Source organism: Mustelus asterias, chromosome 9 (assembly GCF_964213995.1).
Source record: "Mustelus asterias chromosome 9, sMusAst1.hap1.1, whole genome shotgun sequence".
NCBI lineage: Eukaryota > Metazoa > Chordata > Chondrichthyes > Carcharhiniformes > Triakidae > Mustelus > Mustelus asterias.
The window spans coordinates 52,027,270-52,050,018 of NC_135809.1; the positions used below are offsets into that span (position 1 = coordinate 52,027,270).

Consider the following 22,749-nt stretch of genomic DNA (forward strand, 5'->3'; position numbering starts at 1 on the left):
CATTCGGCATGCTTGGTTTCATTGGTCAGAACATTGAATACAGGAGTTGGGACGTCTTGTTGAAGTTGTACAAGACATTGGTGAGGCCACACTTGGAATACTGTGTGCAATTCTGGTCACCCTATTATAGAAAGGATTTTATTAAACTAGAAAGCGTGCAGAAAAGGTTTACTAGGATGCTACCGGGACTTGATGGATTGAGTTATGAGGAGAGGCTGAATAGACTGGGACTTTTTTCTCTGGAGCGTAGGAGGCTGAGGGGTGACTTTATAGAGGTCTATAAAATAATGAGGGGCATAGACAAGGTAGATAATCAATATCTTTTCCCAAAGGTAGGGGAGTCTAAACTAGAGGGCATAGGTTTAAGGGGAGAGATACAAAAGTGTCCAGAGGGGCAATTTTTTCACACAGAGGGTGGTGAGTGTCTGGAACAAGCTGCCAGAGGTAGTAGTAGAGGCTGGTACAATTTTATCTTTTAAAAACCATTTAGATAGTTACATGGGTACGATGGGTATAGAGGGATATGGGCCAAATGCAGGCAATTGGGATTAGCTTATGGGTTTTTTTTAAAAAGGGGTGGCGTGGACAAGTTGGGCCAAAGGGCCTGTTTCCATGCTGTAAACCTCTATGACTCTATGACTTTGAGGTGCTGGGAGGACATGGGAGTTAGAGAACATGTTCATGGACAAGACAAGCATGTTGACAGAATCGAGTGTGGATCATTAAAGGCTTTGTTGGATTGAAAATAGGTGAGGGAGCTGGGCAATGAGGAATGTTAGAGGAGAAACAATATTGATGATCAACTAAGCCGTTGACCGATTGCCATGAGTCTGTGTGCCCTGTCAAATCTTTGTAAACAGCTTAAATGCGCTAAGGTTCGATTAAGGTGCAGCAGAATGTCTGCAAAGCTCTGACGAAGGATCATCCAGACTCGAAACATTAGCTCTGTTCTCTCTCCATAGATGCTGTCAGACCTGCTGAGATTTTCCAGCATTTTATGTTTCAGGTTCCAGCATCTGCAGTAATTTGCTTTTATCTGCAAAGTTCTTGTCCAGTGTGATCAGGCATAGATAAAAGGCTCCTGAGTGGTTTTTTTACTGTCAGTCTTCTTGTGTGCCAATATTCAATTCGTATAATACTATGTGCAGCAGTGAACAAAAACTCAAGATCACCTCATCTTCGATCTGATATCAACTGAGTACAATGCCTTTCAGTATCAAAACTCTGGGATCAAAGTGCATGGCATTTAGCTGCCTTGAAAGCTTTTAAGTGGAGCCGTCGAGACAAGGAGACCTGAAAGCAAACATAGGATTAAGAGCTCAATAGAAAACTGGGTCGTCTTTCAATAACAAAAACACAAAATGCTGGAAATCAGGAAGCATCTGTGGAGAGAATGTCCTGCTGAGTGTTCATTTCCAGCACTCCCTGTTTCTTATTTCAGATTTCCAGCATCTACAATATTTTCCTTTTGTGTTGCAGTTGTTTTACATTTCAACAGTGATGTATTCACAAGAGTTCTCAGCTGATCTTCCCCACCTTTGCTGTGACCCTGGTAGTTTTGTTTGACTTATAAGTGCATGTTGTTGTATTTCCAGTAAAGTGAGGGAGGCTTCACTGTTGGGAACTTTTGAGGAGGCCCCATCTAACATTTGCTGTTCAACAGGCATATTTTTAAATGGGAGGTTCCACACATGATGGCTTTGCATTTAATATTTATTTTAGATTCTGGTTTTGGTACAATTTACACCTCTGACGATCGGGGAATTCTATTCTCCAAGTCGCTGGAACGTCATTTGTTTTCTGACACAAGTGGAACAACTGATTTCACGAACGTGACATCGCTACGTGGAGTCTACATCACAAATGTGCTTGATAAAGGTAAAATAATAACAATCTCCTAGTCTGAACAATAGAGCAAAGCTTGGTTTCTCCTTTTAAACTAGTCTCTGCCAATGTTTTGTGTCAGCATTGTTAAGGATAACCCTAAAGTTGAGTGTTTTCAGTGCCACACTAATTTGTGGATTTTTGCAGAGATTTAAATTGATCAGATTTAAGTTAGTCCAGCTCATGGATACTTGGGTGATAAGGGAGACTTGTTTTTATATTGCATCTTTCACAACCTTGGAATGGCCCAAAGTGATTTTCAAAAATGGATGTATTTTTGAAGCATCATCCCTGGCGTAATGTAGGAAAAGTGGCAGCCAATTTATGCACATTCATGTCACATAAAGAGCAATATAATAATGACCATATAATCTTTTTTTATTTAATGATGATAGTTGAGGAATAAATATTGGCCAGAAAATCCCCACGTTCCTCTTAAAATAGTGACATGGGATCTTTATGTATATAATGAAATAGTAATCAGTGCCTGCTTTAACATCTCATCTGAATGACAGCACCTTCAACAATGCAGCACACCCTCAGTACTCAAGTCTGTTGAATGGTACTTGGACCCAAAACCTTCTGACTCAGAAACAAGTGTGCTACCATGGAGTCATGGCTTACGCCTAAAGAGGATGGTGACCATATTGTAAATTTCCTCTTGATTTAATATGTAAGGGTAGATTTTAAGAATTTACATTTCTGCTTTGGGACAAGAGCACAATTGCATAAATTCCATTCTACCAGGTTCATACACAATGTATACTCAATTATCCACACTCCCAATCACTGCAACTCTAGTGTTCAAATGGTGGTCAAAACTTTTTTTGTGTGTTATCTGAGTAATTTGTGTGATGTATTTGTTTATTTTAACCAAGTTATCCCCGACTGCAGTGCCTGAACTTGTGTAGGAGTTATCCACTGGAAGATCATCAGACTTGTTGGAAAATTTGTGTAAACAATGATTTTCTCCTGGGGTTTTAACCCTTGTTTAGAAATGCATGTCCCAACAGTCCCAGTATGCAAATTATACCCAATATATTCTGTAATATCTTAACTCCTCTCTCTTTCCAAACCTTTCCCTTCAGTGCTTCCATCCCTTGAACCATCAACCCCACCCCTTTTCAATGCTACCAGTCGCCCCAAACTGTAGTCCATTGAATGTTGTGGTGTGGTATTCCTCCATTGTGGCTCCCCTCACTCCCACTCTCACCAAGGTCACAGTCTCTTATGCCCACTCCTTTCCATTTTCTAAACAAAGAGACATTGGTGACGGCCAGGAGAACAAATCAACAAAGGAGACTGGGCTGCAAAAGGGTGATACCGAACAACTGAGAACTAGACAATCATACAGTAAGTACAATAAGAAAAGTATTTGACAGTCACAGGAAGGAGAATGACAAAGAGGAAGACAAATGGCAGGAAAACACCAAGGAAACATTTAGAAAAAAGGAACTTGCATTAATGTAGCAACAAGCAAGCTCCCAAGATGTCTCAACATGACATGGATTACTCTGATGTGCAATCACTGTTGCTACGTGACTAACACAACAATAAATTTGTTTACAGCTAGGTTTCGTAGGCAGTATATGAAGCAAATGATTAGTGATGCTGGTTGAGGGAGAACTACCCAATGTTACTATGAAACAAACCAAAATCCTGTTAGATGAAGAATAAAAAATTGTCCTTGAAATTCACTATCATCAAAATGTTCAAAATAGTGGATGGGTTTTGCGAGGGTGTCCATGTGCATTAAATCACATCCTCAGACACAACCCAATATTCATCCACATTACCTGAAGTCACACAGCATGCTCTGATCTTACACCTGGGAGGTGCACATGGCTTGGCTCCAGCCACTAATCATTCGTCCGGTGTTACTCAGACATCTTGGCTTTAGGGTGTTTGCTTTCCAACCTGGTTTAGCAGGGAAACTGTGCACAATGTAGGGACTATTCTGGGAATTTGATGGAGATTTGGGAGGTGAAATGTGGGAAACAAAATCGCCAAATGTGATCTCTGTATAAATTAAAGTCACTCGGTGAGTCAACCTTATCAACTGGTGGAAAACAAGAGATTTGACATCCCATGCATTAATCAGAAGCTGCCTTACCATGTATCCTGACCACTTATTGACTGACTCCAGGGTTGTCCAAGATCACCTGGCTACTGATTTGAACTCATGCAGCCTTTAATAATTAGGGTCTTCATTTGAGGATGAGTTTGGTGAGTCAGGGACCCTTCTGGGAATGTTGCCTGAGGACACGGTACCTCAGCTGGAGACTGTCTCTGGAAAATGGAAATGTGTGCTCATTCCAGTCTGTGCGTGGTGTCTGCTATATTGGAAAAGGCTCTTGCCTGGGCGTCCAGCTTCTGCACCAGAAACAGGTACTGGTCCTTCACTAAAGTCAAGAGGGGAATTCAGATCCCTTTAGTAAACTTGTTACTGACTAGGTGTAACTAGTCCTATCATTATAAAATAGCATGTTCTCTCAACATCATGGAGACTCTGCTACTGTTTAATAATCTCTCTCTTTCAACACATTTGTAGATAACAACATTCGATCAGTGATTACTTTTGACAGTGGAGGAGAGTGGAAACCTTTGAAAAAGCCACATAATAGTCACTGTGATACAACAGCCAAGAATTCACAGATGGTCAGTGGAAAAATTTGCTGCTTTAGAAAATCCTTTCCAGTAATGCTTCACTGAAGTTTTAGTGGGGTCTGTTGAACAAGTGACTCCTCTGGGAACATTGTTACTTTTTACCTCCTCTCCTAATCGACTGTGTAAAATCATGATGTGTGTAGCTATTAGTGACTCAGTGTTAAAAGATTGGTCCTGATCTTGCAGTTCCTGTCCAACCTTAGCCTCTGTCCTCATTCCCACAAAGTGCCCAGGGCTGAGTTACTGTACCTCTGCTGAGAGCTAGCTGCCATGGTCCGATGTGTGACTGCAACCTCAGGACCATCACGGATGATTTGCCCATCAGAGCAGCTCACAGAAGTTTTCCACACATTACAACATGCAGTGCAATACAACACAGCATACTGTCAGCCAGATGAAGTTATTCCAAGGGCTGTACTTCCAATACCTGGATGGAGATGCTATTTGATACAATTTGTGGGAATTAGCATTCTTAGCATCTGATTCAGTCCAGAGAAAGGGAGACAAAATTCCCCTCTTATTAAGGTTCACTATAACCGTTCATTACTTGGTACCCATATCAAAACTAATAAAGCTTTATCTAAATTACAAACATCTCCCCTTCAAACTTATCTGAAAGGGAAACTTTTTCTATTTTGTGTGTGTGTGTGTGTCCGTTAATGTTGTTGCAAAGTTGAGGTCTGGAGGCTCGTATGATTGAAAATAAACAATTTATTGTTAACTATAATTAGTACATCTTCAAGATATAGCCCAGCATGGGTGCTGTTGCCATGCAGGCGCCTTCCAGACTCTTCTACGCAGTCTAACATCATATGACGCTCTACATCACTACATGGGTGATCTTTTCCCAGTCCCACATTAACCCTTGAAATGCCTGGACACCTTTATATTACATCCCCAGTGCTTGCATAAACATATTTAAAATGCAATCTCCTTGCGACAGCATCTTTTCCCCCAGCCCCCCACAACTTTGTAAGTTCAGATGATCTGGAGGCTTGACAATTCTTTCGGATCTCGATTTTTGTCACATTTGGAGGAATGGTGTTGAAAAGTTTTAAACTTCTAATTCAGAACAACTGTTTCCTTTTTCACTGTTCACTGTTCCAAATGTCTGTTACTATGGTTGCAGTGTGCTGAAGAAAAGCAGCATGATGAAAGCATTGTTTCTCCAGCAGGCTGAGACAGGAATTAACAAAACCAGTACTCCGTTACACACTGCCATCACATTTGGAATGAATGTTCTTGCTCTGTTGGAGCTCAATTTCTCAAAACTTTTCATGTAGATGTGAATTTATAACCCGTGCTCGAGTTCACCAACTGTGATTATCTAATGGCCATCTCAATGGTAAAACCTATACCGTCTCTATTCGCACACAATTTGTTCAATATTGGTGAGAGTTAAGAAAGTGAAGCATATAATTCATTAGTTAATGAGAGTTTGTTGGAAGTACTCCTGTACTGTACATTCAAGCTGATTAAATAGCTTCATACCACATTTTTTTAACAATTGTGTTGTGCATTGTTTCTGTAACGCAGTTGAATTTTGTCACCAAGTAAATAAATCTGTTCAATTTCCCTCTTTTTTGCTGTATACCACAAAATGAAAGATCACTCGTAAAGGGTCCATGTTTTTTGAATACTGCATATTGTTCCGTTGGAACGCTATATACAGAAACAGGGTTGGGTCCTTTCTCTATGCTGATGATACATGGCTCTGCTAGTCTGCTTCCTCAGTCATCTCATCTGCTGTCTATATTGTCACATTGCTTTCTGATATCTAGTCTTTGATGTGCCGCAATTTCCTGCAATTAAACACTGGGAAGACTTAAGTCTTTACCTCTGTCCTCACTACCAACTTCATTCTCTCAATACCAATTTCCCTCATGATGGGCTTCCAGGAGTTTGGATCCTTTCACCTTTGTAACATCTCGTATCACTGACCTTTCCTTGGTCTAACTGCAGCTCAAACTCTTAGTTTCACACTGACGATTCTAATTCTTCGCTGGCTGTCCCCCTCTACACTACTCGCCAGGAACTTGAGCTCACTCGCTAATCAACTGTGTTGTTGAGCTGATCAACATTGACTCCCAGTCCACCAATGCCTCAAATTTAAAATGGGTTTTCTGATGTTCATCTCCCTAATGACCTTGCCTCTTCCTAAGTCTGTACTCTGTTCCAGTCCTGCAAACCCTGAGAACACTGTATTCCTCCAACTCTGGCCTCAGGCACCATCCAGTTCCTTCAGCGGCCATGTTTTCAGTTGGAATTCTTTCCCTAATCCTCCCACGTTGCTACCTCTTCTCAGTAAAACACACCTTAAAACCTAACTTTGTCAATTTTTATTTATGCTCTGTGAAGTTCCTTAGGATGATATTGTAAGTCAAAAACACTATCAGGAGAAGTTAGACATTGATGCTCTGTGTTATTGTATGCAGTGGTTGACTGATGAGTGGAACTAGGATATGGGCAATAGAGCTTTTGATGAGCTCAAACTCTTGAAGGATGGAGTATGGGAGACAAGCCAGGATAGCAATTAATATATGAGTGAGAAATAAAATAAAACAATACTTCAAATGCAAATTCATTTGGAACATCTTGAACTCAGTGGGTATAGCAGATTACTTTGTGACTAATCTTTTTGATGGTTTTGATTAATTTTATGATTGTTTCTCGACCTACCTACAACAACATTACGATCCCTAAGGAAACCATAAATCAAACCAATCAAATTTGCAGAATAATCCCCACATGATGAAATCACCCTCAAGTTTTCACTTTACTTTAACATGAATCAGTATAAACTGAACATGTATTGAACAGGTAAACGATATTTCAAATAAATAGTCGATACGACATGGCTCCCCAGACAAATGTGAAACCATGTGCAGTCTCAGTCTTTCCAACTCAATCGATTTGGCCCTCGAGGTGCAATCACCAGCAGGCATATTCCATCTGAAGCTCCTGGATACAGTTAGCACCAATATGGGTGCATGTCTACCAACCCTTCCTCATGCCGATCACATCATTCTTGATGGCATAGCTTTCTAAAGTTCCTTTTTCCAACCAACAACACCGAGTTCACAATCTGGCCCCTGATGCAAGCTCTCAACTCTTTTGCATGCCTAAGTTATTCATGCCACCTTCCAGGGTTTAGTCACTTTGAGCTTCATCGTACATCACTTTCCCCAAGATCTTCTGATCTCTCTTTGTGTCTGTATTTGTGTTCTGATCACCTTCACCCTCAACTTTCTTGCTTGTTTTTTTCCTTTGTGTCTGGCCATACAGCTTCTTTGTGTCTTCATTCTTCAATTTAAGGTTATAAACAGTTTATCGGATAGAAAGAAATCTCAAATTAGCACTAAAGATGGATGAACGGACAGTTAGCATTTTCTACTGATATTAAGTACCCTTTCTTGCTCACATCTGTTTTGTTGATTAGAGGGGAAAGAGCATTTTTATATGCTATAAATATTGTCAGACATTTCTTATAGCTGTTACTATATATATATAAGATATATTTTAATTTGTCACATATCAAAGTAGATCCAAAGCTAACCAAAAAAAAAAGAATTTTAACAGCTGATTGCCAACATTTCTACAGTATCACTTAAAAAGTGCTCATCTTTGCTTCCAGTGTAACTTGCACATCCATGCTGCATATAGCATCTCCCAGACCCTCGATGTCCCTTTGCCTCCACTTAGTGCACCAAATGCTGTGGGGTTGATCTTAGCCCATGGTAAGTCATCCTTTTTGTCACGTTGAACTTTTACTTGTATCTTAGCGTTTCTGTCAACATGACTTTGGATTGCCTAGTAAGAGAAATGCTTTGTCTCTGTGAAACTATTGTGATTTCTACAGGTAGCGTAGGAGACACCATTTCTACAATGATCCCAGATGTTTATGTATCTGATAACGGAGGGTATACATGGTCGAAAGCACTGAATGGCCCACACTATTATACCATTCTCGACTCAGGGGGATTAATTGTGGCAGTGGAATCCAGTCCAGACAAGGTCATACACAATGTAAAGTAGGTGGCTTTTTTTTAAGTAAATTATTGCATGCTTGTTTATGATGTGCTGGCATCTAATTTTTAGCAGCTGAAAGATGTTGAAGCATGTGGTGCAGCTTGTTGGTTTGCAAAGGGATATGAATGATAAAACTTTATTATCAAAAATAAAAGTCTGAATGTATGTTTCCAGTACTAACATGAAAAGTTGCCATTAAGGATGATCACCCTCTTACTGTTAAAATTGATCTCTCACCCTTCAAAACCCAAGATTAAACCTGTAAATGAATTGGTTCACAGTCCACTGATATAATCCTTTCTATTTATTCTGGCTGACATTGTCCATTGGCTAATATTTCTATTTGTTTCAGTGCAATTTTTTGGACAATCTATCAACTCTACCCCTCGTACATATTAACACCTTGTTTTTTTGAAAGGTACTCAACTGATGAAGGGCAATGCTGGAAAAAATATAACTTCACAAATGAGACATTTACATTTGTGGGGCTTGTGTCAGAACCAGGAACCAAGTCAATGAATGTCAGCCTCTGGGGGTACAAACAGGAAAGCCTTTATTCAACAACTTGGCTGTCAATAACCATCGATTTTGAGGAGCTCCTAACAAGAGACTGTAAGTTGCAACTAAATTTGTTGCTTGTTATTTTACTGCTTCCATGTTAGAGGCTGGAGCTGATCAAGTTCGCAACTAATGCAAGGGAGAAGGGGTTACAGGTTGGAGTTGGGGGTAGTTGCATCTCTCTTCGATTGGATGCTTAGATTTCCACATTGAGAAATAGCTCCTCTCTCTCGCTGACAATACCGGTCTCATGCTATGCTTGATGCACTGTGGTGCTGTGATTGCTCGGATCATTCCCTGATATCTGTTGCTGGTGAATTAGCTGTGATCATTCACTGCTCCCTATTAATCCCTAAAGGATGATGTCAAGTAATTGGTCTCCTTATCTAAGGAAAGATGTAAACATGTCAGTAAAACTTCTCTGGACAGCTTCTAAGAGCAGGAATGAGTGGGTTGTTTTATGAGGAAAGGTTGGAGAGGTTAACTTTGTTGATGTGGAGAGGATGTTTTCTTTTATTGGAGAATCTAAAATGAGGGGTCACTGTTTTTTTAAAAAGAGGGGTCAGTCATTTAAAACAGAAATGAAAATCTTTCTCTCAGGGTCGTGAGTCTCGGGAACTCTTCCTCAAAATGCAGAGGAAACAGAATCTTCAAATATTACCGAGGCAGAGCTAGATAGATTCTTGATTAACAAGGAGGTGAAAAGTTATGGAGGGTAGGCAGGAGTGTGGGGTTGAGGCTACAATCAGATCAGCCATGATCCTATTGAATGAAGGAGCAGGCTTGGGTTTTAGTGGCCTACTCCTGCTCCTAATTTGTACATCTTTACAATGCTGTGTTTCCAAAAGCTGTTTTTGCAAAATCCTTCTAATCGTTGAAAACTCCTCCTTTAAACTGAAACATTCTCTTCATTCAGGCCAAGAAAAGGATTACGTCAAGTGGTTAGCTCATTCCACCGAGGCTGGTGAGAAAAGTGACGGCTGCATCTTAGGATATAAAGAAACATTTCAGAGACTTGCAAAGGCCTCTGTCTGCAGAAACGGAAGGAATTACGTTGTTAGCAAAGACCAAAGTTTATGCCCATGCACTATGGGTGATTATATGTGGTAAGTGTTCTTGTTCAATTAGTTTCATGTGATTGAATTCTCTTTCTTATATAATTCGGTTGATCACATTACTGTTAAGTTGAATATGTAAATATAGTCATGTGACACTCCACTGATATCAGCATGGTAATCAATAATGTTTGTTTACAAAACCTAAGTCTTCAAAATCCAGCATCTTCAACAAATTCTGTTCAGAATTTCCTTTAAAATACCAAGTTAAATATCCAATATAATATATCAATTTTTTTGAATAGTCATTCAAACTTTATGATCCAAATATAATAAAAAGCATAGCTAAGAGAAATCAAAGCTGGGGAAAGCCTTGCTACGTGAGAACTGCCTGATCTCACTGTGGGGTATGAGTCAGTCTTATTACACAGGATTCTGAGACAGCAATCTTTGATTTCAAGAGCTAGTGGACATTGTAACAACAAAAAAGTATGTGGAGCAAGAGACTGAGAGGCAGTCAGTTCTCACTGGGATAATTATAGCGGGCAGGGAGAGGAGGGGCGTCGAAGGCGGGGAGAGGAGGGGCGTCGACAACAGTGATCAGAACAATGTATTTAATCAGAGGGATGGATGACTGGTCTTCATCTCTTTTGGGAAGATCATTGCATTTTGGAAAGGGATAGTGTTATGGTGAAATTAAGGTGATGAACACAAAATGGACTCTGGGAAGGGACATTAAGAGGCACAGACAGTTACACAGAGTTAAAACCTGCAGTATCTGAATTGCTGCAGGAAACTGGTCAGAGCTTGAGGCACTTTAGATAAGAGCAGACCCAGAACAATGAGTTTGATTATAAGGTCAGCCACTGATGGAGACATAAATGTAACAAGATCAGCCACTGAATGTATATATCGAAACCAGTCATTGATAGAGGACATAACTGCATAAATGTATCCATTCTATGTACAATGATATGTTAACTGTCCATGTCCGTACCTGTTTGCTTGTGACGATGTGTTAACTGTCGATGTCTGTATCTGTCTACTCAACTTGTAACGATGTGTTAACAGCTAATGTCCGTACTGCCTATTGTCAAAAAGGTATAAAGATGGTCAACTACCATTGTGTAGTTGAGAAGGTAGAAGACATCGCCAAGTACTGCAGAGTACCAGTGCTTTCTCCCAAAGCTTTGTCCGAAATAAAACTGTTTTGTTGAACCTCCAAGTCTGACTCCGAAGTGGTAAATTTCCCACAACAGATAGTGTGGAGAAATTGAGAGGCCCCTTGATGTAACAAAATTGAAACGCAATTTATAAAGAGTAGCTTTACGATCTTATTATGCTTTGGCATACTCAGAGGAAATAATCTCCAAACATAACAAGGACTCATTTTAGGACTTGCACCTTTTGTCAAGTTCAGGGCCCAACAGGAAGTACCTTCCAGCTGGGACTTTGGCTTGCATTTTGTTTTAATGCTGATAACATGATTTGAAAACCTTCCATATGATTAATTAAACTGGTGTTCTTGGCATCGCCAGGTTCCATTTTCAGAACTTGGACAATTATTTAGAAACCTGATTGCCTGCTGAAGAGTGATGTGAAGGGGCTTGAATGGCAATCCTAATGATTAAACTTTGCACCTGCTGAAAGCGCCGTGGGACAAAATACTTCATCGCAGACACAAAATAGTGTGTTCAAACTCTACACTCTAACTGTGTCTCAATCTTGTGTATCAATTTTCATTTGGGAATGGGAACGATACTTCTCTCTACAATGCTGAAAATGGGTTCCTTATTAATTAAAATGTTCCCATGGCCCCATGATTGTCAAATTGTTGTTGGAAAAGTCATTTTTATTGTTGGATAAAAGAGATAAATTAAAGTATCCGATTTAGCGAGGCACACTGCCTTCAGTGTCCACGAGAAAGAAACTTCAGCAAATAAAAGTAAGATTTTAAATTATTTTTCCCTTTATTTCCACACAAGTGATTTTGGATACTACCGTGTAGGCGATAGTGATGAATGTGTAGAGCAGCCTGACCTGGCAGATCGTGTACTGGAATTCTGCTTACAGGGAAAAGAAGAGTTGCTGAAAACACAAGGGTGAGCTATTTTTTTACCGTGTGTCTTTGGTACTTTATGCAACACCTGATAGTCAATGTGAGTTATAGCTAATTAGTATCCCCCCAAGTTGACTCAGGTAGACAGTTGTACTATGCTCAGTGGGAGATGATTTTGGCTTTAACTGGTCTGGTAAAGTTTTCTAAACTTTCACAACCTGCGATGGCTACCCAGGAAGTGCAACTAGGAACAGCATGGTGACAACAAACCAGCATCGTTATTTGATGTGTTGTGGGGATACAGCGACTCCATGTGATGAAACCTCAGGAATTGGCAATCTCAGGAATGCACTGCCTGCTGTCAATGAGTCAGATCAATTTTGATAGCAATAACTTTTAAATCAAATCAGTTTTACTCATAAATGAAAAACCGGTCTTAATTATTCCCTAGCAGAGAAAACCCAGAACTCATCTTCACACAAAGTGTGTTTACACAGCAAGACTGCCTAGCTAAAATGAATTCCTGCTGTAAACACATTTGTTAGAATATATCAAACAGAATGCAGTGCAATTCTCTGTATATATTGCAAGCATCAAATGGGTTAATTCTCAGTTTATATAACCACTAATCCCCCCCATTTTGAGTGTTAAATCTCACTGAGCAATGGGGATGTGGCCATACTTATTTACAACAACAGCGGTGGAATTCTCCCCCCAAAATTCTAAGTGTCAACTATGCAGGAAAACTGGAGTAATTCACACTTTTTTTCAGTGGGAGCTCACACTAGAATCTCCCACACTCTGTGCAATGCACAGGCCACCAGTGTGAATATCATTAGATTTCAGGGGCGGGGCCTATTCCCACCTGGGAGGCTGAAACCAGCAGGCCTCTGCGCATGCGCAGTGGCCCCGAACTGTCAGCCTTCCGTTTGCTGGTCAGCCCAATCACCCGGAGACCTGGGCCCGCAATTGGGATTTAAATTATATTACAATGAGCCCAGCGCAAATCGGCCGCCGATAGAGTCTCCTAGCCCAGTGTGCTAAAAAAGCAGCGCAGCGGGATGAGAGAATCACCCCCTGTATGAGGGAAAAAAGAGAGTAGTGAAGGGGAGGAAAATGGGGTGAGGAATTTAAAAAGCATGATTCCTGATGGAAGGAACTTGGAAGGACTCTGCCGAGGATCATTCCCCAACCCCCAACTTCAGTTCAACAGTTGGAGGTTTATTTCTCCAGCATGTCATCTCCCACCTCACACCTGAAAGGGAACTGGAGAGAGAGAAAAGCAGAAAAGGGCAGCGAGTTCAGGAAGTTAAAATCAGAGTTATAGAGTAGGGGGTGTGGGACTGAGGGAGGCAATGAGCACAACAGTAACATACACACAGAAGACACAAACAGGAAAGTGACCCTATTCTCTGAGTTACCATATGCAGCATAACATTCGGCCGGCGAGTGTTTTTTTTAAAGTAGCTTTGAACAGCTACTTTAATAATTAAATGTTTTCATTGTCACTGGTTGCTTGTTGTTTGGAAAGAGATCTATAAACCTATTTACGTATTATGAGAGAGTGCATATTAGAAACATCATGGATGCAGCACTATTGCCATTAAACAATTTGGAATTCATCTTGTAGGAGCTCTGATGGCTCACGTTTTGTTTGGTTATTACAAATGGGTGACGTTTACAACTAACACTGAACTTGCATGTTAATGAGTAGTCCATCCTCTTGGGAATTCATTTATTTTCCATACCTTATAGCCGGTTAGCACTTATCAACGCAAGTACACTCAAACCCTCCTATGGTCAGATGTTTAACTTAGATGTGGGTACATTATCTGACTTAGGCTTTTTTGGCCCATTCCTCAGAATCCTGTAAATATGCTCATCCATAGTTGAAGTGTCAGTGACCCACCTGAGATGAGATTGCATCTTCTAAGTGAGAAATTAGATATTCCTAGTGAAAGGAAAACTTCTTACTATTCCCCAATGCCGCTGTGTGCAAAATGTGAAACTTTAAGCATCAAAAGCTGCAAGTTTGCAGTCAGATTTGAGCCTTGGGATGATCTTTGAATTATAATAACAAGAGGAAGTGCTGGAAACGCTCAGCATTTGCTGAGAGAGAAACAGAATTAATGTTGCAGGTCACTGATCTTTCATCAGAAATCTTTCTGGAAAACAAACGTAAAAGCTTTTTGATTATTTTAATCATTTTGTAGTTTACAGAATGGCACACACTCAAAGATTGTTAAGAAAATCAGATGATTCAGTAAAAACATCCTTTACTCTCAGGAGACATCAACACTTAACTTGCATTTGTATCCATGTTTGAGTGCAGGAAAGGATATTAGAATTTGTGTAAATTGGATTAGATAAAGGCCTTTTTAATAACGCAAAGGCAAGCAAAAACAAAGAGTCCTACTCTATATCAATGCAACCAACAGATTTTCTTCCAACTTTTCTTCATTTCACATTGGATTCTTTGTAGTAAGAAGGTTCTGTGTTATCATTGGCTTGCCTGTAAAGTATGATGTCTCTGTTCCTGAAACATATACTTTGAGCCAGCAAATGGAGACTCATTTCCTTCCAGAGTAGCCTTTGACAAGCATGTTGTTATTGGCAGTCCACCAGCATAAAATATACCATCAGTATTGCCAGAGGCATCAATCAAGCCTTCCCTGGAGGTAGTTACCCTAAGAGCTTTATGGGAAGAAAAATAAATGATTTCCACTGACAGTACTTTTGCTGAGTTCCCTGTTTTAATTTAGCCCCTTGGTCGAACTGTGAATCTGTCTGCACTGACCTACAATGCAATTTTATCATCACTACTCTGAAAGGTAAATAAGCATAGGATAATATCCTGGTAACACCAAATGTTTGGGGGTTTTTTTCTGTTTCTCCTCCACCCAACAAGAAAATCTCTTGTTGCTAAGAGATATATCTGAGCTATAATCATCTGTACAGCAGAGAATAGACAGTGTGAAAGAGAATGTGTCATTACCGATAGTTCACAATCTCCTGCTAATAGACTGAATGGACCACCTCTGTTATTGCTTCCCTAAGATGGATCATTTACTACTGCGAAGACCTATCCTGATTGCCCAGCCAAAAACTAATTCAACTCTTTCTGCATAGCTGTCAAATAAGCAATAGCAAAACCACAACTTGAACCTATCATTGAAAATCTCTGTCCTCGTTTGCGGCTGGGATTCTCGGTGCCACTGAAAGTGAACGAAGTTTTAGCTGGAACACCAAATTCTCCGTTCTCACTTGCAGTGGGGCGGCCACGGACAAGATTGGAGAATCCCATCCTATATTCCAGTTGGTTGAATGACAGGCTTCCAGGTTCCATTGCTTCCAGGTTGTTCACACTGTTCTCTGTGAGACATCAGATATTTCCTGATTTGTTCTGTTTTATTCTTAAGTTAATGGTAAATATACATAATTATATAAGATTGGCATAAAAGGTTGTTTACTCCATTAATTCTTAAAGGTATCGAAAGGTTCCTGGTGATAAATGTGAAGGTGGTTTCACACCCAATCGATCAGAACAGATGACAAACATCAAATGTGAACAAATTTTGTCGCTGGAAGATCCTGTAAGTAAGCTGAGCTGCATGAGAAAGGAACAACTTATCCATTTATATTCTCTGTAGCATACTGGGAGCAGATTCGGACTGAAGCAATAGGGGCAATTTCTGGGATAAGCACTACCCGATGGAGCCTCACCTACCAGCTTAACTAATTGTGGGTGCACTGTCGCTGATGGATGGAATATCATGGGCAGTAGACCTTAACAGCAGAATAATACAGTGCATGCTGTGAGGTTGAATTGTCTTTTTCTTTTTGTAATGTATAATTTTATTGTATGCACACAGACAATCATTGGCCTGCAGCCAGAGATTTACAAGCAGGTGCAATTTCACGTTGGCCTCAGTAGCTTATAAGTAAGCTGCAGTTATGTTAGAGCAGCAGCCAAGTTAGCAGTTAAACGTCATAACCGCAATCCAAACAGGAACTTATTTGTGAGCAACACCACAGGGGAGCTGTTAGTCTTTATTGAAAGATTATGGAATGAGTCCAGGCCCATTAGGACCAATGTTGACAGTGAACCACATTTTGTATAATATTCACAATTGTCAGGAGACTGGAAAACACCAGTTCAATCTCAGAAAGACACAGTGATGATATTGTCTATCTTATGCATATCATACTATTAGCTCATCCTTTTAAGCGATTGGCTGCATTTTGGCCCATCTTGCCCGACTTTTTATTATTTCAAGGCACATGGGCACTGCAGGCTAGGCCAGCATTTATTGTCCATTCCTAATTGCCCTTGAGGAGGTGGTGATGTGCTACCTTCTTAAACTGTTGCAGTCCATGTTGTGTAGGTACACTCCACAGTGCTGTTCGGAATGTAGTTCCAAGATTTTGACCCAGCAACAGTGAAGGAACGTGATATTCTTCCAGTAAGTAGTCTCACAACACCAGGTTAAAGTCCAAAAGGTTTATTTGGTAGCACGAGCTTTCGGAGCGTTGCCCCTTCATCAGGTGAGTGAAGAGTTCAGTTCACAAACAGCATATATAGACACAAACTCAATTACAAGATAATGGTTGGAATGCGAGTCTTAGCTGGCAATCAAATCTTTTCAGGTGCAGACAATGTGAGTGGAGAGAGGGTTAAGCACAGGTTAAAGAGGTGTGAATTGTCTCCAGCCAGGACAGTTAGAGAGATTTTGCAAGCCCAGGCAAGTCGTGGGGGTTACAGATAGTGTGACATGAACCCAAGATCCTGGTTGAGTCTGTCTTCATGTGTGTGGAACTTGGCTATCAGTTTCTGCTCAGCGATTCTGCGTTGTCATGTGTTGTGAAGGCCGCCTTGGTGAACGCTTACCCGAAGATCAGAGGCTGAATACCCATGACAGCTGAAGTGTTCCCCGACAGGAAGAGAACACTCCTGCCTGGTGATTGTCGAGTGGTGTCCATTCATTCGTTGTCATAGCGTCTGCATGGTCTCACCAATGTACCATGCCTTGGGACATCTTTTCCTACAGTGTATCAGGTAGACAATATTGGCCGAGTCACAAGAGTATGTCTACCATTCTCTACCTAATACGTTGCAGGAAAGGATACATACTCTTGCGACTTGACCAACATTGTCTACCTGATACACTGCAGAAAAAGATGTCCCGAGGCATGGTACATTGGCGACACCATGCAGAGGCTACGACAACGAATGAATGGACACCATTCGACAATCATCAGGCAGGACTGTTCTCTTCCCGTCGGGGAACACTTCAGCGGTCACGGGCATTCAGCCTCTGATCTTCGGGTAAGCGTTCTCCAAAGCGGCCTTCACAACACACAACAATGCAGAATCGCTGAGCAGAAACTGATAGTCAAGTTCCGTACACATGAGGACGGCCTCAACCGGGATCTTGAGTTCATGTCACACTATCTGTAACCCCTACGACCTGCCTGGGCTTGCAAAATCTTACTAACTTTTGATTTGATTTTGATTTTTTATTGTCACATGTATTAACATACAGTGAAAAGTATTGTTTCTAGTGCGCTATACAAACAAAACATACCGTTCATAGAGAAGGAAACGAGAGAGTGCAGAATGTAGTGTTACAGTCATAGCTAGGGTGTAGAGAAAGATCACAATGCAAGGTAGGTCCATTCAAAAGTCTGACAGCAGCAGGGAAGAAGCTGTTCTGGAGTCGGTTGGTACGTGACCTCAGACTTTTGTAACTTTTTCCCAAAGGAAGAAAGTGGAAGAGAGAATGTCCAGGGTGCGTGGGGTCCTTAATTATGCTGGCTGCTTTGCCGAGATAGTGGGAAGTGTAGACAGAGTGAATGGATGGGAGGCTGGTTTGCGTGATGGATTGGGCTACATTCATGACCTTTTGTAGTTCCTTGCTGGAGACAATTCACACCTCTTGAACCTGTGCTTAATCCTCTCTCCACTCACATTGTCTGCACCTGAAAAGACTTGATTACCTGTTAAGACTCGCATTCCAACCATTATCTTGTAATTGAGTTTGTGTTTCTGTATGCCCTGTTTGTGAACCGAACTCTTCACTTACCTGATGAAGGGGCAATGCTCCGAAAGCTCGTGCTACCAAATAAATCTGTTGGACTTTAACCTGGTGTTGTGAGACTACTTACTGTGCCTACCTCAGTCCAACACCGGCAATTCCACATCGTGATATAGTTCAGTCAGGATGGTGAGTGGCTTGGATGGGAATTTTTAACTGGTGGTGTTCTCATGCATCTGCTGCCCTGACCTTCTTGGTGGTAGAAGTCATGGGTTTGGAAGGAGCTCCGAAGGAGCCATGGTGAGTTGCTGCAGTCCATGTTTGAACTACTACCAATTTAGTGTCCAGATATAGATTTGTTCACACTTTATAATAATTGAAAAATATTTGTCTGTAATTGTAAGACTTTATGGTATCATCTTTCATCTGTTGGTCATAGAGTTTGTCTATTCAAAATGTCTTTCAAATTTCAGAGAGTTTTGAGAGCTGATTTTTTTTTCAATGAGACTGATAAGATTAGATGGCAGCTTAGAATCATAGAATCCCTACAGTGCAGAGGAGGCCATTCGGCCCATTGAGTCTGTACCAACTCTCTGACAGAGTATCTTACCCAAGCCCCCTCACCTGTCCTATCCCCGTAACCGCACACGCTTACCATGGCTAATCCATCTAACCTACACAGTGTTTCTACTTAACTCTGTTGAATTCACTGATAGTCATGCAGCACAGAAACGTGTCCTTTGGCCCACCATGTCAATGCCAACCATCAAACACCAATCATACAAATCCCATTTACCAACATTTTAGCCTGCTATGCCTTGGTGATTTATGTGCTCGCCCAGGTGCTTCTTAAATATTGTGAGAGTATCTGCCTCCACCACCCTCTCAGGCAAGCAGGTTCCATATTTCTGGGTGAAAAAACTCTTCCTCTGATCCCCTCTAAACTACTTACTCCTCACCTTAAACCTATGCCCTCTGGTCTTAGACACCTATGCCATGGGGAAAAAATTCTTATAATCTACTGTATGACTCTCATAATTTTGTATACCTCCTATCAGGACTCCCCTCCGCCCCCCCCCCCCCCCCCCCCCTCATCAGCCTCCTCTGCTCCAGGGAAAACAAATCCAATCTCTCCTCATAGCTGAAACTTTCCATCCCAGGCAACATACTGGTGAATCTCCTCTGCATCCTCTCCAGTGCAATCACGTCCATCTGATAGTATGATAATCAGAACTGCACACAATAAATATTCCATCTGTAGCCTGACCAGTGTTTTATAAAGTTGTACTAAAACCTCCCTGCTCCTATATTTTATGCTCTGGCTAATGAAAGCAAGCTTTCAGTTTGCCGCTTTCACCACCCTATCTACTTATGCTGCCACCTTCAGGGATCTATGGACTTGTACACCAAGGTCCCTTTGTTCCTCAATACTCCCTAGGGACCTGCCATCCATTGTGTATATCCTCCACTTATTAGACCTTCCGAAATACATCATCTCACACTTATCAGGATTAAGTTGATTAATATCAGTCTGCAGGCTCAGACTATCCTCCTCACTATCAACAACACCACCAATTTTTGTGTCATCTGCAAACTTACTAATTATACCTTCTACAAGTCATTAATGTGCATAACAAACAGCAAGGGTCCCAGCACCAATCCCTGTGGTACACCACTGGTCTCAGGCTTCCAATCACAAAAGCAGCCCTCCACCATCACCCTTTGCCTTCTATTAAGCCAATTTGGGATTCAATTTGCCAACTTGCCTTGGATCCAATGGGCTCTAACCTTTTAGACCAGCCTTCCATGTGGGACCATGTCAAAGGCCTTTCTGAAGTCCATGTAAACCACATCAACTGTGCTACCCTCATTAATATATGTGGTTAGTCACCTTTTCAAAAAACTCAATTAAATTAATTACTTAGGATCTCCCACCAACAAATCCATGCTGACTATAGCTGATCAATCCTTGCCTTTCCAAGTGTTGATTAATCCTCTCCCTCAGAATTTTCCCCAATAACTTCTCTACTACTGACGTTAGACTGTAATTACCTGTCTTATCCCTGCTGCCCTTGAATAAAGGTAACACATTTGCTATCCTCCAATTATCTGACACTTCACCAATGGCCAGTGAAGATTTAAATATCTTTGTCAGGGCCCCTGCAATTTCCTCCCTTGCTTTCCATAGCAGCTTGGCATATATTTCACAAGGCCCTGGGGATTATGCATCTTTATGCTTGTGAAAACATCTAATTCCTCTTCCTGATTAATCTTAACGAATTTCACTATCCCAATTGAAATTTCCAGCTACAATGTCTTCTTGGTGAATACAGAGGAAAAATATTCATTTAACACCTCACCCACATCCTCTGGCTCCACGCACAGATTGCCCCTTTGGTCTTTAATGGGCCCCACTCTTTCCTTAGTTATCCTCTTGCTCTTAATATATCTATAAAATGCCTTGGGATTTTTCCTTTAATCTTACCTGCCAGTGATATTTCTTGGCCCCTCTTTGCCCTCCTAATTTATTTTTAAGTATTCCCCTACACGCTATACTCCTAAAGGGCCTACCCCCTTTTTAGTGTTCTATACCTACCATAAGCTTCCTTTTTTTTCTTTATCAAACCCTTGAATTCCGTTGACATCCAGGGTTCGCTGGATTTGCCACCCTTGCCCTTCGCTCTTAGGAACACGTTGGCCCTTGGTGGCACTGAATAACATTTGAATCCTGTTTTGTTCCAATCCATTTTAACTGTCCCCATTTCATGATCTTTTACTGTACTTTAAAAAACAGTCAATGATTTGAATTGGTTACCTCAGTTGAATAGGCCATTTATTTGTAGCAGTGAATAATGTGGGGGTGATAACTTGTGATTGATGTGTAGAATTGGTCAAATGAATGTTTTAAGCAGTGTGTCTGTGGAGGGGAGGATTTGCAACACTGGTAAGAGATTAAATGTGTGATAATGTTATAAACCAATTGTTAGCTTTGCAGTTCAGTTTTTGATCACGTGATCTCGGCTGGGATTCCAGTGTAGCACTGAAGAAGTACTGCATTTTGTAGAGGTGCCTCCTTTCAGAAAAGGCAATAGACTAAACATGTCTCTGTCCAACACCACCATCCCCGAACCCCGTCCACGTGTCCCGATGATCATGGTGGTAGTTAAAGAACCACAGAAACCTTTGAAGAAGTATATCAAGTTCTGGTGTCAAACCTCCATTCCCCTCTCAGCAACCAGAAATCTGATGAAGGAGCAGCGCTCCGAAAGCTCGTGATACTAAATAAACCTGTTGGACTTTAACCTGGTGTTGTGAGACTCCTTACAGCAACCAGAAACACAGATTCACTGACAATCCAAGATCATTGCTGTAGGTGAGATTCCATTGTCTGCAAAATGCCAACGTAATGGTGAAATATTTCCAAACAGATTAAGCATAGGCGTATGGAAACTTCTGCAGCAAACTTCCAGTTTATGCCAAAATTTAAGCCAAAATCTTCCCATTGGGAAATAACTCCAAGATTTCCTGAAAATTTCATTAGCCGACACAGAAAGGTAAAATTAGAATAAACAATCGGAGCTTAGATAGCACAGATCTCCAAGTTCCTTCTTTATTTTCCTGTGAACAAAGAGAAACTTGAAGAAGGAATCCATCGAGCTATCATTTACATGCAATAGGCACAGCACGTTAACAAAATGCATTTGTGGGGAGTTTGTCAATTTTTAAGTTCTGATGCAAAACAGATGATATGTTTAAAGATCAAGAAAATCTATTTCAGTCCTTGGGGAGGCAAAATGGGAAAAAGAAACTTTATAAAAAATCAGAATTATGACTATGTTTTGTTTTTAAAATTTTATGTTTAAATTTGCAGCCTCAGTCAGAACGATATAGCTTAGGAAATTTGTGTGAGCTATATTTTTGTGAGAGAGCTGGGGGGAAGGTAGAGCTACCTACATTAATGAGAGGGCACAGCTTGGGTTTAGGCAGAATTAGTGTAAAAGATTGAGGAAATTTAGGTGTAACATTGGACCTTGGTGAGACCACATTTGGAATATTGTGTGCAGTTCTGGTCACCTCACTACAAGAAGGATGTGGAGACACTGGAAAGAGTGCAAAGGAGATTTACCAGGATGCTGCCTGGTTTGGAGGGTAGGTCTTATGAGGAAAGGTTGAGGGAACTTGGGCTTTTCTCTTTGGAGCGGAGGAGGTTGAGAGGAGACTTGATAGAGGTTTATAAGATGATGAGGGGGATAGATAGAGTGAACGTTCAAAGACTATTTCCTCGGGTGAATGGAGCGGTAACTAGGGGGCATAACTATAGGGTTCATGGTGGGAGATATAGGAAGGATGTCCGAGGTAGGTTTTTTACTCAGCGAGTGGTTGGGGTGTGGAATGGACTGCCTGCAGGGATAGTGGAGTCAGAAACTTTAGGAACATTTAAGAAGCTATTGGATAGGCACAT

The 22,749-nt window shown here is 41.0% G+C and overlaps 1 protein-coding gene across 4 annotated transcripts in view; it reads left to right on the plus strand.

Annotated features, from left to right (window-relative positions):
* Window positions 1-22,749, plus strand: part of LOC144498688 (sortilin-like) — a 145,007-nt gene that overhangs the window by 116,975 nt on the left and 5,283 nt on the right. For 3 of the 4 annotated variants that reach the window (XM_078220187.1, XM_078220189.1, XM_078220186.1), the window contains 8 exons: window positions 1,723-1,878; window positions 4,436-4,542; window positions 8,186-8,288; window positions 8,411-8,582; window positions 8,999-9,192; window positions 10,055-10,244; window positions 12,179-12,295; window positions 15,740-15,845. In XM_078220187.1, the coding sequence (XP_078076313.1) occupies window positions 1,723-1,878; window positions 4,436-4,542; window positions 8,186-8,288; window positions 8,411-8,582; window positions 8,999-9,192; window positions 10,055-10,244; window positions 12,179-12,295; window positions 15,740-15,845 (1,145 nt within the window). Of the gene's footprint in view, window positions 1-1,722; window positions 1,879-4,435; window positions 4,543-8,182; window positions 8,289-8,410; window positions 8,583-8,998; window positions 9,193-10,054; window positions 10,245-12,178; window positions 12,296-15,739; window positions 15,846-22,749 lie in introns of all 4 variants that reach the window. The other variant, XM_078220190.1, reaches the window with a different exon arrangement.